At 40.9% G+C, this 16846-nt stretch overlaps 1 protein-coding gene across 7 annotated transcripts in view; it reads right to left on the bottom strand.

The window, feature by feature from the left end:
• The window catches only part of myo5aa (myosin VAa), a 299077-nt gene that overhangs the window by 102132 nt on the left and 180099 nt on the right, over nucleotides 1-16846 (bottom strand). For all 7 annotated transcript variants that reach the window (XM_051920655.1, XM_051920654.1, XM_051920651.1 and 4 more), the window contains exons 16-18: nucleotides 15549-15646; nucleotides 10902-10988; nucleotides 2297-2405 (exon numbers count right to left, since the gene is read on the bottom strand). In XM_051920655.1, coding sequence (XP_051776615.1) covers nucleotides 2297-2405; nucleotides 10902-10988; nucleotides 15549-15646 — 294 coding nt within the window. The remainder of the gene's footprint in view (nucleotides 1-2296; nucleotides 2406-10901; nucleotides 10989-15548; nucleotides 15647-16846) is intronic.

Consider the following 16846-nt stretch of genomic DNA (forward strand, 5'->3'; position numbering starts at 1 on the left):
GCTAAACTCCACTAGTTTTTATACAGATAGTAAAGTGGTTTGGGTTATATTCACAATCAATCCAGACGCTTTAGTGTCTATGTAAATAATCGGGTGCAACGAATCCGGCAGTCTTCTAAACCTAAACAGTGGCATTATGTGCCAACAGATCAAAATCCTGCTGATCATGGTTCCCGCTCCATTTCAGCCTCCATGCTTTCCAGTTCAACATGGATTACTGGACCTCCCTTCCTTCGCCTTCCACTAAAGAAAATTCCAGAAGAACAAAATAAAAGGCCTGACATCAAAGAAGGTGATGTTGTCCTTCTGAAGGAAAAGCAAGTCAGGAGGAATGAATGGCCTATGGGAATAATAATGAAGGCTGTTCCTAGCAAAGATGGATTAATAAGGAAGGTCGAGATAAAGATAGTTCAGCAAGGAGCAACAAAAATCCTTTACAGGCCTATTTCAGAACTGGTTTTTCTTTTATCACCAGATTAAAGTATTTGGCTCAGTTTTTGGTGGTATCTTAAAGATACCAGACGGGGAGTGTTCTGGTTCTAATTGTTTTTGCAAACCTTTGTAATCCTAATATAAAAATCCTAATGCTACTGCTGCAAGCAGGAAGCCATGTGACAGGAAGTAGGAAGTAGGAAGTGAGTGCAGCAGCAGTAAGCATGTTTCACACCATTTTTGTAATTAAACATTCTCTACATCACTTCGTGGTTCCGGGAAATATTGCATGAAGGTGTTTAGCTTGCTGGCTAATTGAACAGGAGATTCAGTGAGGCCAGTACAATATATATATATATATATATATATATATATATAGATAAATATATATATACACACACACACACACACACATACCAGGTCTATAAAGATCCTAAGTAATATAATGGGTGGCACATGTTCACTGGCATCCCAACTGGGATTGAACATGGACCCTTATCAGGCTGGAAGGCCAGTGCAATGGGAGGACCGTGGCAGAGACGAGTATGGCTGAACATTTTTTCCCCCACAATACACCAGATGGCAATATTCCTGTATTGGAACTCCCACATAAACACCCGCAGAGCATGCTGGGATCTGTAGTCCCATAGGGCAGCACTGTTGGGTTCTATAGGGACCACCAGTAGGAGCTGCTGGAAAGTCATACTACTTTCTGGGACTTCCATTCGACCCAGAAGTGCCTTCAACAGGATATGCCCTAGCACCGGAAGTAACCCCTGGTCTTAGATAAAAGAAGCCACCTGATCCTAACCAAGGGGCTTAAGAGTCAGGTGGAAGATGACAAAGCATCCCCTGAAGAGTGGAAGGTGAAGGAAAATGATTGGTGTGAGACTTGCAAAAGCCTTTGTAAGGTATTTGGATGCAAAGAAACCTTTTATTATATCTGGGCTTGTGTCTGTGCGATTGTATCTGGGGTTTGTGGTACTGCAATGCCCCCTAGTAGTCAGAGTATGTAATAAAGTTTGTTGAAAGTCCCATGTATACAAGGGTTAAATAAGTCTTCAGTGATCCAGCCACTGTTAAATCACACTCCTCTCAAACTCATTCATGGTTCTTCACTGAGCCCGCTAAACATCATGGATGGCAGCAGTCCTGTGTGGGCTGGATACTTGCAACAGGTCACTAACAGCAGCCCTGTAAAAAAACTCAATGCAGATTTTCAGTCATTTTTAACAATATGGACTTCTTAAGAGAGCAGCACAAGCAAAGCTGGCAAAAAGTACTATGGAACTTAAACTGGGACACACTCTTTCCGATTAGCAGGGCCTGTGCTGTTTATTGCATTAAATGATCAGAATAGACCAGCTTCCCATCCTAAGTATAGAATACAGTATACTCAGAGTAACATGGGTAAAAACAAGAGAGGGAGAAAGAGAAACTGGGTCATGGAAACAAAAAAGTGTAATACGGGCAGCATAGAAATAGTGGCCATTATTGATTTGACCGTATCCAGTAGTTGGGTACAGCAAATACTGCAACAAGCATGTTCATCTGAGATTTGAGATTTAATGACTGGAGGGATTGCTGCATTAAGCAGAATTCATTGTCAACACTCCTTGAACCATTCCAGGTCTTTCCTAGCCTGGAGCAAAATGCATTATCATACTGAGTGGGCCTACTTGCTAATGGGTACACGGCTGCCATGGGGAGAGGCACCTTGTCGACAATAATCTTCAGTTTACATGTGACACTGCAACTATAATCTCAAGTGACATATTGTGTGCCAAAAAATGCATGTTGTTTTCATTAGATATATGAATGTTCGCTTGATATGAATACCGGAAAGCCAAAATACTTGCAGTACCTTGATGAGCTTTTCCAGGACGTTCCTGCAGGTCAGCTTTCGGTCGCTCAACACATCTTTCTGCTTCATTAAAACACGGTAGCGGCTGAAGAACTCTTGATAGGTCCACCTGACGAGAAAAAAAAAAAAAAAAAAAAATTATATATATATATATATATATATATATATAATATATTTCTACTTAAAAGATGCCAAGAAAATGGAATTCCCCCCACTTGCCAGATGTTGCATCAGTTCTTCAAGCAAAAGCTAATACTAGTAAAATAAAGAAAATATGTGTCGGCTTCTTTTATATAAAGAAAGAAAATGATACCTGACACAATCATACTAATGTTGAAAGTGTGACAGATCTTACACTTAACAGATTTCACTCCATTTTTTGCTCTCGTCTGTCTGAAGCACACACTAGATTTGTCCACAAAGAACGTTGCACATTAACAGATTTACACTCATAACTTGGGGTCTTCCAATTCTACGAATCTGAGTTCTTAAACAAATTCTCTTGAATAAGAATGTGACATCAAAACAAACACTGTGGACAATAGTCAAGTTCACATAGTTGCAGTAGTTTGTGCATTAATTTGTAATGAAAAATTAGATAGATAGATAGATAGATAGATAGATAGATATGGATGAAGACATGGCTGCGAAGATGAGGTGAGCATGGCTTGCCCTTTTATTTTATTCTGCTTGTCTCTCATTGGCTGGCAGTTTATATTCTATGTTGAGCATAGTTATGGTGTAGCCCGATGAGTGCCTCCTCAAAAATGTGACTAAACGTTGTACAGATGCTGTCACACACACGTGCGCATGGGAGGCAGCTAAAGGACTCAAATGAGGGTAATTCCATGCTTGACCAGGGGAGGCCAGAGTGCATTAACCCTTTCTCTTTTTCTCCTGCAGGCCAGTCACAGGAAATCCCGCCTGACCCCGATGACACCATTTCTGATTCCGGGCCTGTTGACGTCAATTCCGGTTCCAGCCCCGATGACCTCATTTCCTCTGCCTAACTTTAAAACTGCCATTTTGTCACCTATACAGCAGTTCTGTTTTGATCTCAGTAACTCCTCGTTTTCTTTGCCTTACCAGCAACAAACTTCAAATTACGGGGTGGCTACCCCAAAGTTTTTTGTGACTCTTTCCTTTTGTTGTGACAATGTGAACCCTACAACCCTGAATGGCCAGTTTGGTGACCACATACAGTAATATGAAAAAGTTTGGGATCCCCTCTCAGCCTGCATAATAATTTACGCTACTTTCAACAAAAAAGATAACAGTGGTCTGTCTTTCATTTCCTAGGAACATCTGAGTACTGCGGCGTTTTCCAAAACAAAGATTTTTAGTGACGCAGTATTTAGCCATATGAAATTAAATCAAATGTAAAAAACTGGCTGTGCACAAATGTGGGTCCCCTTGTCATTTTGCTGATTTGAATGCCTGTCACTGCTCAATGCTGATTACCTGCAACACCAAATTGGTTGGATGAGCTCATTAAGCCTTGAACTTCATAGACAGGTGTGTCCAGTCAGGAGATATAAAGGTATTTAAGGTGGTCAATTGCAAGTTGTGCTTCCCTTTGACTCTCCTGTGAAGAGTGACAGCAGTGAAAGCAACTCTCAAAAGATCTGAAAACAAAGATTGTTGAGTCTCCTGGTTTTGGTGTAAGGCTACAAAAAGCCATCTCAGAGGTTTAAACTGTCAGTTTCAACTGTAAGGAATGGAATCAGGAAATGGAAGGCCACAGGTACAGTTGCTGTTAAACCCAGCAGGTCTGGCAGGCCAAGAAAAATATAGGAGCGGCATATGAGCAGGATTGTGAGAATGGTGACAAACAACCCACAGATCACCTCCAAAGACCTACAAGAACATCTTGCTGCAGATGGTGTATCTGTACATCGTTCTACAATTCAGCGCACTTTGCACAAAGAACATCTGTATGGCAGGGTGATGAGAAAGAAGCCCTTTCTGCACTCATGCCACACACAGAGTCGCTTGTTGTATGCCAATGCTCATTTAGACAAGCCAGATTCATTCTGGAACAAAGTGCTTTGGACTGATGAGACAAAAATTGAGTTATTTGGTCAGAACAAAAAGCGCTTTGCATGGCTGAAGAAGAACACCACATTCCAAGAAAAACACCTGCTACCTCCTGTCAAATTTGGTGGAGGTTCCATCATGCTGTGGGGCTGTGTGGCTAGTTCAGGGACTGGGGCCCTTGTTAAAGTCGAGGGTCGGATGAATTCAACCCAATATCAACAAATTCTTCAGGATAATGTTCAAGCATCAGTCACAAAGTTGAAGCTACGCAGGGGTTGGATATTCCAACAAGACAATGACCCAAAACACAGTTGGAAATCTACAAAGGCATTCATGCAGAGGGAGAAGTACAATGTTCTGGAATGGCCGTCACAGTTCCCTGACTTGAATATCATCGAAAATCTATGGGATGATTTGAAGCAGGCTGTCCATCCTCGGCAGTCATCAAATTGAACTGAACTGGAGAGATTTTGTATGGAAGAATGGTCAACAATACCTCCATCCAGAATCCAGACACTCATCAAAGGCTATAGGAGGACAGCGTCTAGAGGCCAAAAGGAGGCTCAACTAAATATTGATGTCATATCTCTATTAGGGTGCCCAAATTTATGCACCTGTCTAATTTTGTTATGATGCATATTGCATATTTTCTGTTAATCCAATAAATTTAATGTCACTGCTGAAATACTACTGTTACCATAAGGCATGTTGTATATTCAAAGGAAGTTGCTACTTTGAAAGCTCAGCCAATGATACACAAAAATCCAAAGAATTAAGAGGGGTTCCCAAACTTTTCATATGACTATTTCTTAAAATGTGTTTCTGTTCTTCTTCTGGTTTGGAAGTCGACTAATGTATGAAAAAGTGGAAAAATGTGAGGGATAAATAAATTGACCTATGGATGAAAACGTGTAGCAAGAGGAATAGTGATCCTGCAGAGGAAAAGCTTCCTGCATTTTAATGCATCACTCGCTTTTCTTGTGTTCTACAAACAGCGCCAACTAGCATTCAGGCACTTGCCCGCTATGCAGCACCATACAGAAGTATAAACTACTTTCAATGGCATGGCGTAAATGAATAGCTGCGGCGTGGGCTTAACACGAAAGTATAAATCAGCCTTTACACTTGGGACATCAAAATGCACTGCACATAAAAAAAAACTGTTTCCCTCCTACTACAGGATTTGCAGTCATAGATATAGAACATGTTTATTATTGTTAATCAAGGTGGCTCTGAAGATGCTTGTGAGTAAATCGGGAACATAAAGATTAATCAACTACACGCCGCACATTCCAAGCTGATCTGGGAGGATAATTATTTATGGCCTACCTGAAATCGGGACACCATTTGCAAATATCACAAAACCAGGCCAATTATCCTGTTATGTGCACCTAGCATTACACAGCGCCCAGCGCCACATTTGAAAAAGTGAGTGCTCCTTTAAATGCCATACTGCCTTTACCAGCAGTAGCTGCATTCAGGCATCTCCTCTCACTATTCATCAGACTCCAAGTGCTATGGAGGAATTTTGACCTCCTTACAAAACTCTTTCAGTTCAGTGTTAATCGGCATGCTTTTTGAAAATAAATCTCTCCTTCACAATTGCCAAAGCTCTAAATTTCTTGCTCTTAAATTTCTTCTTTTGACAGATCCTGTGTGCAGGTTTTAAGTTGTTGTCTTCCTGTATAAATTCAGTTCATGGATGGATGGTCTGATGTCCTCCTATAAATATGCTCTGGGACAGACCAGAATTCAGTTTCTTTAGTGATGGCAAGTCACTGGGGTCCTGAAGCAATCAAGCAGCCCCAAACCACAACACCTCCATGCTGGTGTGTAGGGTCACTGTCACGTGTACAGAGTACAGTAAACGTCTTGCTTGTGTCTGCTAATCAACAGGCAAAACACTGCTGCTCTCCTGCACCATCACTAGTGAGCGTAACAACCTTTTACGTGCTCCATATAAACCATTTTTACGCATTTCTTAAGACATTTTCCTTTAAATTGGTAATGCCTGGCAGGTGAATTACCACACTGGCACCAAAAAAAGACATTGCATTTCATCCATGTGAGTTTAGATTCATAATGAGGAAGACAATGTTCTTCCTCTGCGTGAACACCTGATTTTCCACATTATAAAAAAGTGAAAAGTATTTGTATCACGACAAGAAGTCTTGTTTTCCTTATTGTAAAAACTATTGCCTTATCAAAAAATTTCTATTTGTGATATTTTAGTTTACTTTAAAAATTCTTGTCAAGTAAAATGTTCCTTACCCCATTGGCAAATATTGCTGCTAAATAAAAGCTAAACATCCCTCATTTAAAGTTTTTGTATGTACATTTTTTGCTAAAATATTGTTAAACAAACACTTTTGCACTGCAAAAAATGCATGCGTTTGACCAATTGTGAGCATAAGACTGGATGACTTGACGTGTCAATCAGTCTTTCTCAATCACAGTGGGTCATGGGCTGCTATTGCTCATTTGAGAAGTGGGTCATGATGGGTCCTCGATTGCCCCCTCTCTGGCGATCACGTTCAAATAACAAAGGGGTGACCACTCCACCCACTCTGACGATCACGCTAGAATCAGCAAGGGGGACTCCTCACCCCAAGACACTTACATTGGAAAAAGTGGGTCATGACACCAAAAAGGTTGTCAAACACTGGATTATATGCCACAAGTAACCCAAGTTTCCCACAAGGATGGTTTTATATTGTTGTGGCCCAGTGTTGGTCTCCATAGATGTCCATTCTATCTGAAAGTTTGTTATCAGAATCAGAAAAACTTAAGTAATTTCCTTCGGGATTAATAATGTTACAACTTAACAACAGACAAGGGACACGAAGAGTTACACTAAGCACGTACAGTATAAAGTAATCATGTAGATATAATAAAGTATAATAAATGTAAGTATCAAACTAAAGTACAGAGTGTTGCATCTTAAGTTAATATTGCACATTTTGAGAACAAATAAAGTTATTCTCATGTGAAGAGCAGACAATTTATTGCACAAGAATAGATAATATGTTCCACATTTCAAGTACTTGAAAAAATGTACCTGGATATCCAATAAAGAAAAAAAGGGTAATAACTTAAAGTGTGGGTGAGAGACCGGAAAAGGAGTTATAGAGTCTGATGGCTGATGGCCTGTGACGTTCAGCGGAGCACTTGATGCTAGTCAGTCTACTGCTGAAAACGCTCCTCTGTCCAACCACAACACTATGAAGTGGGTGATTAACCTTTTCAATAGTAGACTGAAGCCTAGATAGATAGATAGAAGGCACTATATAACTGAGACAGACAGATAGATAGATAGAAGGCACTATATCAGACAGACAGACAGATAGATAGATAGATAGATAGATAGATAGATAGATAGATAGATAGATAGATAGATAGATAGATAGAAGGCACTATATCAGACAGACAGACAGACAGATAGATAGATAGAAGGCACTATATCAGACAGATAGATAGCTAGATAGATAGATAGATAGATAGATAGATAGATAGATAGACAGATAGATAGAAGGCACTATATCAGACAGACAGACAGACAGACAGATAGATAGATAGAAGGCACTATATCAGACAGACAGACAGCTAGATAGATAGAAGGCACTATATCAGACAGACAGACAGATAGATAGATAGAAGGCACTATATCAGACAGACAGACAGATAGATAGATAGAAGGCACTATATCAGACAGACAGACAGACAGATAGATAGAAGGCACTATATCAGACAGACAGACAGACAGATAGATAGAAGGCACTATATCAGACAGACAGACAGACAGATAGATAGAAGGCACTATATCAGACAGACAGACAGATAGATAGATAGATAGATAGAAGGCACTATATAAGACAGACAGACAGATAGATAGATAGAAGGCACTATATCAGACAGACAGACAGACAGATAGATAGAAGGCACTATATCAGACAGACAGACAGACAGATAGATAGAAGGCACTATATCAGACAGACAGACAGACAGACAGACAGACAGACAGATAGATAGATAGATAGAAGGCACTATATAACTGAGACAGACAGACAGATAGATAGATAGAAGGCACTATATAACTGAGACAGACAGACAGATAGATAGATAGAAGGCACTATATAACTGAGACAGACAGACAGATAGATAGAAGGCACTATATCAGACAGACAGACAGATAGATAGATAGAAGGCACTATATCAGACAGACAGACAGATAGATAGATAGAAGGCACTATATCAGACAGACAGACAGATAGATAGATAGAAGGCACTATATCAGACAGACAGACAGATAGATAGAAGGCACTATATCAGACAGACAGACAGATAGATAGAAGGCACTATATCAGACAGACAGACAGACAGACAGACAGATAGATAGATAGATAGAAGGCACTATATAACTGAGACAGACAGACAGATAGATAGATAGAAGGCACTATATAACTGAGACAGACAGACAGATAGATAGATAGAAGGCACTATATAACTGAGACAGACAGACAGATAGATAGAAGGCACTATATAACACAGACAGACAGATAGATAGATAGAAGGCACTATATCAGACAGACAGACAGACAGATAGATAGATAGAAGGCACTATATCAGACAGACAGACAGACAGATAGATAGATAGAAGGCACTATATCAGACAGACAGACAGATAGATAGATAGAAGGCACTATATCAGACAGACAGACAGATAGATAGATAGATAGATAGATAGATAGATAGATAGATAGAAGGCACTATATAACTGAGACAGACAGACAGATAGATAGATAGAAGGCACTATATAACTGAGACAGACAGACAGATAGATAGAAGGCACTATATAACTGAGACAGACAGATAGATAGGTAGAAGGCACTATATAACACAGACAGACAGATAGATAGATAGAAGGCACTATATCAGACAGACAGACAGATAGATAGATAGATAGATAGATAGATAGATAGATAGATAGATAGAAGGCACTATATCAGACAGACAGACAGATAGATAGATAGAAGGCACTATATCAGACAGACAGACAGATAGATAGACAGATAGATAGAATACTTTATTAATCCCAAGGGGAAATTCACATACTCCAGCCTAGACAACATTCTCTGATCTGCCACAGTTTCTAAGCTGTCCAGTTTCTCTCCTACCACAGAGGCAGCGTTCTGAATTACTTTGTTTAGTCTCCTGATGTCTGCCACTTTCATGCTGCTCCCCCAGCATGCCACAGGGAAGAAAATGGCACTGGCCACCACGCTGTTATAGAACATCCGCAGCCTTAGTGTTGCTGACGCTAAAAGATCTGAGCTTGCGTAGGAAATACAGCCTACTTTGAACCTTCTTGTATATGATCAGCGAGTTCCTGGACCAGTCTAGCTTATTGCTCATATGTACCCCTAAATACTTGTACTCCCACGATCTCCACCTCCACACCCCTAACAGACAGGGGAGTGACTTGAGATCGCGATCTTCTTAAATCAACTACCAGTTCTTTAGTTTTACTGGTGTTGATCTGCAGTTGATTCAGCTCACGCCAGTCAACAAACCTGTCCACTACCTTCCTGTATTCCATCGCGTCCCCATGTCTGATACTACCATTCTCCATGGAAACATCACAAAAAAAAAAAAAACATCCTGGGCCCACACTACTAACCACATGGAGTAAGTAACATACATACAGTAACATTTGGGTGGACAATTTCTTTAAATGTTTATTTTTACTAAGTTTGCTTTTAGGTCACATTGAGTGTAGTTTAATAACTATCTGGATGCTTAATTTCATGTAAGAATGGCTTTTATCCTCCTTTTCCTTACTGTCCACCTAAACGTACTTTTTCTGTTTTCATTCATTGATCTTCTACTTGGTTTTTGCTGTCATAAAGCACTTTGGTGTTCTTTCTGTTGTTTTAAACGGACTTGATGCTGACCTTGAACTGAGACAAAGAGCAGTGTAGCCAGCACATCAACGTCATGAAATAAGACACTCTGATCAAGAAGAACTTGAGCAAGTTTATGTGTGGCTAAGGTGATGGCTTCTGGCTGTGCTCAGGTGAAAAGTCCAAAGGCTGGATGGCTCGATTACTTCTAGCAAAACAGCTAATCAGATGTTCAACCATTATGGTAGGCAGATAGATGGTCCATGAGCATCATCATCTTATTTTTCATGGTTTTACATTTTCAAGACTCTTCTTGCGGTTTTTAGAATTTTTGCACATCTATTTCATATTGCTCTTTTTCTCTTTTTTAGATGGTCACTACCAATTTTAGACAACCTTTTGCAGTTATTGTGCCAGTTAAGTGATGCATTGCATCATCAAGACCCACCTATAAGTGTGGGCGACGTACAAATTTCTCATATTTGAGTATGGTGATCCTTTCTAAATGCAAACTGTGTGGTACGTTGGGAGGGAAAGAAAGCCAAGATACTGTTAGGACTTTTGGATTGAAACCTAATTTTATTTTTGACTTTGCTCTTTTTTTCTTTTTTTTGCAATTTGAATAAATTGTTTGGAAAACATAACAAATAAATAAATAAATGAAATACCTGGAAGGGAAGCCAGCAGCAGAAATCCGAATGGTTTCCAAAACACCACAGGCTCTTAACTGCTGTACTGCTCTCCTGGGATCAAATCTGCCAGAGAAGGAATAAAACAAAAAAGTATTTGATTGTGGTGTTCACTTTTTGCACGTTCATTGCAATTTATTCTTTTTACATGCAACGTCAGCGACACACTCTGAAAAAGATCACTGTGTGGGTAAACAGAATGTGTGATGAATGAGCAGAATGATGAGTAAGTAGATGTGGCACACATCTTAAAGCTGTAAGACTGAAAACATACCAGCCAAAGCCTAGCCCATTAAATGCATTTTTTCCCAGCATTAAATCTTCCATACAGGGCAGTTTTCACTGGATATATGGACACATGAACTGCTCTGGCTTTTTCTTTTAAAACTAAAACCGCTCACGCTAAACACAATAAGGAGTTGCGACATGTCTGTCCCTCTTCTGAACTTAAGAAGCTTGTGTTTATTATCACCAGTTTCTTCTGGCAATATTCCGGTATTTAATCTCATATTCAGCACTGATCAGATTTCTTTCTCAGTGATGTATAAAAACCATTATGACACAGGGGTTCCAATCCTTAATTTGATACCTGCATTAATAAGTGGGTCTCAACGCTCAGAATCTGAACTGTGAGAGGACTGTCAAATCAGATACAGTAATCCCTCCTCCATTGCGGGGGTTGCGTTCCAGAGCCACCTGCGAAATAAGAAAATCCGCGAAGTAGAAACCATATGTTTATATGGTTATTTTTATATTGTCATGCTTGGGTCACAGATTTGCGCAGAAACACAGGAGGTTGTAGAGAGACAGGAACGTTATTCAAACACTGCAAACAAACATTTGTCTCTTTTTCAAAAGTTTAAACTGTGCTCCATGACAAGACAGAGATGACAGTTCTGTCTCACAATTAAAAGAAAGCAAACATATCTTCCTCTTCAAAGGAGTGCGTGTCAGGAGCACAGAATGTCACATAGATAGAGAAAACAATCTCTAGCAAACAAATCAATAGGGCTGTTTGACTTTTAAGTATGCGAAGCACCGCGGCACAAAGCTGTTGAAGGCGGCAGCTCACACCCCCTCTGTCAGGAGCAGGGAGAGAGAGAGAGACAGAGTTTGTTTTTCAGTCAAAAATCAATACGTGCCCTTCGTGCTTTTAAGTATGCAAAGCACCGTGCAGCATGTCGTTTCAGGAAGCAGCTGCACAAAAGATAGCAATGTGAAGATAATCTTTCAGCATTTTTAGAGGAGCGTCCGTATCGTCTAGGTGTGCGAACAGCCCCCCTGCTCAATCCCAATACGTCAGGATCAGAGAAAGTCAGCGCAAGAGAGAGAGAAGAGTAAGCAATCTAGCTTCTCAGCCATCTGCCAATAGCGTCCCTTGTATGAAATCAACTGGGCAAACCAACTGAGGAAGCATGTACCAGAAATTAAAAGACCCATTGTCCACAGAAATCCGCGAACCAGCAAAAAATCCACGATATATATTTAAATATGCTTACATATAAAATCTGCGATGGAGTGAAGCCGCGAAAGGCGAAGCGCGATATAGCGAGGAATCACTGTATTTGAAACTCAATTTCATTTTTATATTTACATTACATTTAGTTATTTGGATGACACCTTTATCCAAGGCAAAGTACAAAATTTATGATACAATTGGTTCCATTTCTTTTTTGCTTTTCTGATTGGAGCACAGGCAGGTCACGTGATTTGCTCAGGGTCACACAGTGTCAGTAGCGGGATTTGAGCCCACAACATCAGGGTTTGAAGTCCAAAGCCTTAACCACTGCACTACACTGCCTGCCACAACACTCTTTGTGAATGCAGCAGATTAGCATCGTCATCTTAGGACTATAGTTAGCGATGAAGAATCACACATGATGGTTATTACAGAGCTTAGAGTTATTGGCTGGTGGTTCCATTTAATTTCATCCAAGGCAGGGTTTCTAGGAGGATTATTGCATGTTTTCTGAGTTAAAACAAATAGAGGTAAGTGGACTAGCCACCCTGCCAACAGAGGCTTATTGTTTTACTGATAGTCATTTTTGACTTGCGCCCTCCCCCACCACAACCTATCGTCTATGGGGGAGGAGCAAAAGCTTTAGATTCGTCAAAAATTTAGATCTCTAGTTTTTGACGGATCTCGACATTTTAGAGTCCCCTGATACCGAAAACATCGATACCTCGATGATGGGTGTACCTGTGTGTCTGCCTGTGTGTCAGTTTCTTCAGGACGGTCTCGAGCTAAAACAGCTGGACAGAAAAATACCAAACTCGAAACTGAAGCCTGTTCTGAGATGATGATGTGCGGATTCGTTTTTGAGCCAAATGGTGCAAAAGAAAGAGGCACTCTAGAGGAACCCTAAAATATAATAATTCTGCAATTAATTGGGAATTGCTTCCATCAACTGCTATCGTAGTGACCTATTTTATGATCAGAAAGATCAGCATCAGAGTGGTAATAATTACTAAAACATTACAGAATAGTAAGGGTAACTTGGTTCCTGGGGTGCAAAGCCTACTGATGCTCATGTCCAAGTGTTTTATGTTTGAGTACTGGACAATAAGCAACCTCTAATCTGACACATGACATTATGAAGCTGGTTTTATCTTGTTTCATATTTGTCATTAATTTAGACCACTTCGCAGAGATCTGTTTTCACTTTGACATTAAAGAGTCTTTCTCTGTCATCAGTGACAAAAACACCAAATTAAATCCTCTGATACAGTGTTGACTATAAATAAAATGTGAACATTTCCAAGACTGTTTTTAGGCATTGTACATGAATAGTAACTCAGAAGACAACACCCCCCGGAACACGAGAGGGAAACCCCCAATGGCATACACTGGGGCCACAGGTTTGGAGCTTAGAAGCTCAACCCTGCAGAGGCCCGTGGCCACCGCCAGGGGGTGCCTGGACAGTTTCAGAGCCCGGAAAAGGGTCCGAGAGCACATGGAGCACTTCCGGGTGCACTTTAAAAAAGGCCACCTCACTCTGTTCGAGGAGCCAGAGTCAGGAGGAGGTGGACAAAGCTTGCCCGGAGGAGTGGAGGCGGCAGAGAAAGAGAGAAGAAGAGTATTGTGTTGTGCTGTGCTTGTGGGAAATGGGGGAAGGCGTTTCCCACGAGGAAAAAAAAAAAAAATAAATAAAAGCGTGTGCTTGTACTCGTGCCTCTGCGCGCGCGTGTGTGTGTGTGTGTGTGTGTGTGTGTGCCGGGTTTGGGTGCCAGTGTGCCCACCTGGTGGTCCATAACAGATAGAACTTCATTTGTCCGCAGAGGAAAATTTGGCTTTTTACAGAAAAATCTGTAAATACATACATACATAAATATGCACAGACACACTTGTCTGAACAGATAACAGAACAACTGAAAAGGAAGAACATTTTTAAAAGAAGGTAAAGAAAATATCCAGCTTAGCACTCTCCATCCCAGTGAGGCGCTATACAGGAGTATAGCTGTTGGTATAAAGGAGACCTCGTCGTGTTTCTTGACACACTTCTCCTTAATAATTCGTAGCCTGAAAGTCCACAGTGTTGGTGTGTCAGAGAGACGATGTGCAGCGTTGTTCATAATGCCATTCAGGTTTGTTTTAATTGTCCTCTTTGCTGCAACCTCCAAGGGATCAAATAACTGAGCTTATCCATTTTAAAGGAACACAGTCTCCTAAGGAAAAAAGAGCCTGCTCTGTCCTGTCTTATATAGTTCTCCATCTTCTGAGACCAGCCCAACTTATCATTGACGTGGACCCCCTCAACATCCAATCCTTGAATCGTGACCAGACATGGAGGATCTTATGTGCGGCAAAACTCAATGTGTAGTTCCTTGGTTTTGCTGAAGTTAAGATGATGACAATTCTCTTTGCACCAAGAAACAAACTTCTCCTCCGGACTCCTCTCCTCTGTCTCATCCCCCTTATCAATAAACCCTATAAGTACGCAATCATCCGAGAATTTCTGCAAGTGACCTGACGTGCTTTTATATTTATAGTCGGAGGTGAACAGAGTGAAGAGAGGAGGAGTCCGGACTGTTCCTTATGGAGTCCCAGCGTTGCTCTGAAACACAATCCTCGAGCCTCACAAACTGCCAAAGTCCTCACAGTGCTGCTCACACAGCAGCCATCATGCAGTTGTCACCTTGGTTCATTACAGGGTCACATAGCATCCTGTGACATTCTTCAAGTGCTTGTTATTACCCAGCATCCATTCCCACATGAATTTCTTCTTCAGCTCTGATGAAGCTGAAAGGCTCAAGCAATCCTGAAGTAAGTGTGCTGTGAAGCATGCTGGGGGGGGGGGGTATGTGGGGAAAAAACACTCATGCTTTTCAATTCTGTATTCCAACTGAATTCATTTAATAAATATACTGCGGATACTTTAAGACCTCAAACAAATCCTCTTAAAAAAAGAGCCAAAATGAGAGTTTTATCTCCAATAAAATGCTGCTAACTCATTTAAACGTCTATTCTTCAATTGAATTTAAAGCACTTGCCACTTAACAGTTCAATAAATAAGCAAAGTTTTACATTAAGTGGTTTTTTTAACTTGCAGCTTAACAAGCCAGTGCCAAGGAATTGCAATGCTACAGTAAGCATAAAGCCACTTTTAAAAAGTCAATGGTACTTACGTGAAAGGGTATTTGTAGTCATTTGGCTTGATGCAGCGGACGTAGTGGGGTGTGGTGGCATTCAGGGTTTCCATTAGCAGCTGCAGTGAGTTACGAAACTGTAAAGAAAAGAAAAAAAAAATAGTTGAAGCTGTGGTAGCCAAGGGGGACCACCAATCAACACCACGTACCTGCTTACCTGCTTAGCATTTCTTGGAAAAGGAACAAAAAGACATAAAGCCTGTTCTACTCAATCAGGCACGTTGTGTAATTTGATCTAAAAAAGTGTGTCTCCAGGTCTAAAGGCCTACAGCCGGCACACACACACACACACACACACACACACACACACACACACACAAGAGCACACAATGTGCCTCAAAAAGCACTGAAAAAACAACAACAGGTCTCCTCAAAGTAATATTTTGCAGTTATTCCTAAAGGGGGATAAAATTCCAACAATCCAAACGCACGTTTATGAGTTGAACGCATTTAAAATCGGAAGTTGGTTTAACAATTTGCGTACCTATCAGTGTTTGAGAGGACCAGGGCACATTAATATAGTGCCTTTCTAAATGACAAAGTACCAAGAGTACACGTCTGTGGAAGGAATGGTAAAGCGGCTTATCAGGGATGTCATGTGCATTCCCCACTCTTGTTTCACCAGAGCATGCGTGAGTTGGGAAAGGAGACACAGATCCATTAGATATGAAAGGCACTATATAACAGATGGATGGGATTTTATTGATTCCCAAAAGGGAAACAAAAACAAAGAACATGAAAACAGTGTGAAACAGTAAAATGTGCAAAATTATTGCTGTGAGATATGGCTGGCCATTCATCCCGGCCAACACCCCCCGGCCTCCTGATGGAGCCCTCCCGCAGGGAATCATGGACAATGCAGTTTTAATACACAGCCCTGCTGGATACCATGGGGGCCGCCAGGAGTCGCTGCAGGGAGGCCCAGGGACTGTTATTTGCCCTATAACCCGGACGTGCGTCTTAGTCACAGCGACAGAGGGAATGACGTACTTCCGGGATAAAGAAGAAGAGTTTTTACGTGACCCGGAAGTGCTGGATAATCACATGGACTCGGGGCTCAGGAGCACATCCGGCTCGAGGACTATAAAGGACTGTGGGAGATCTCAGACAGACGAGCCGAGTTGGGAGGAAGGGTGACTGAGCTGCTGGGAGGTGTGGAGGAATTGTTATAATTGATTATATATTGGAGTATTGTGGAGTGGAGGGTGCTTTGTGCACACATTTATTATAATAAAGTCAATATTTGGACTTTTACCTGGTGTCTGATGTGGTGTCCG

The sequence above is a fragment of the Erpetoichthys calabaricus genome, chromosome 17 (assembly GCF_900747795.2).
Source record: "Erpetoichthys calabaricus chromosome 17, fErpCal1.3, whole genome shotgun sequence".
Taxonomy (NCBI): Eukaryota; Metazoa; Chordata; class Cladistia; order Polypteriformes; family Polypteridae; genus Erpetoichthys; species Erpetoichthys calabaricus.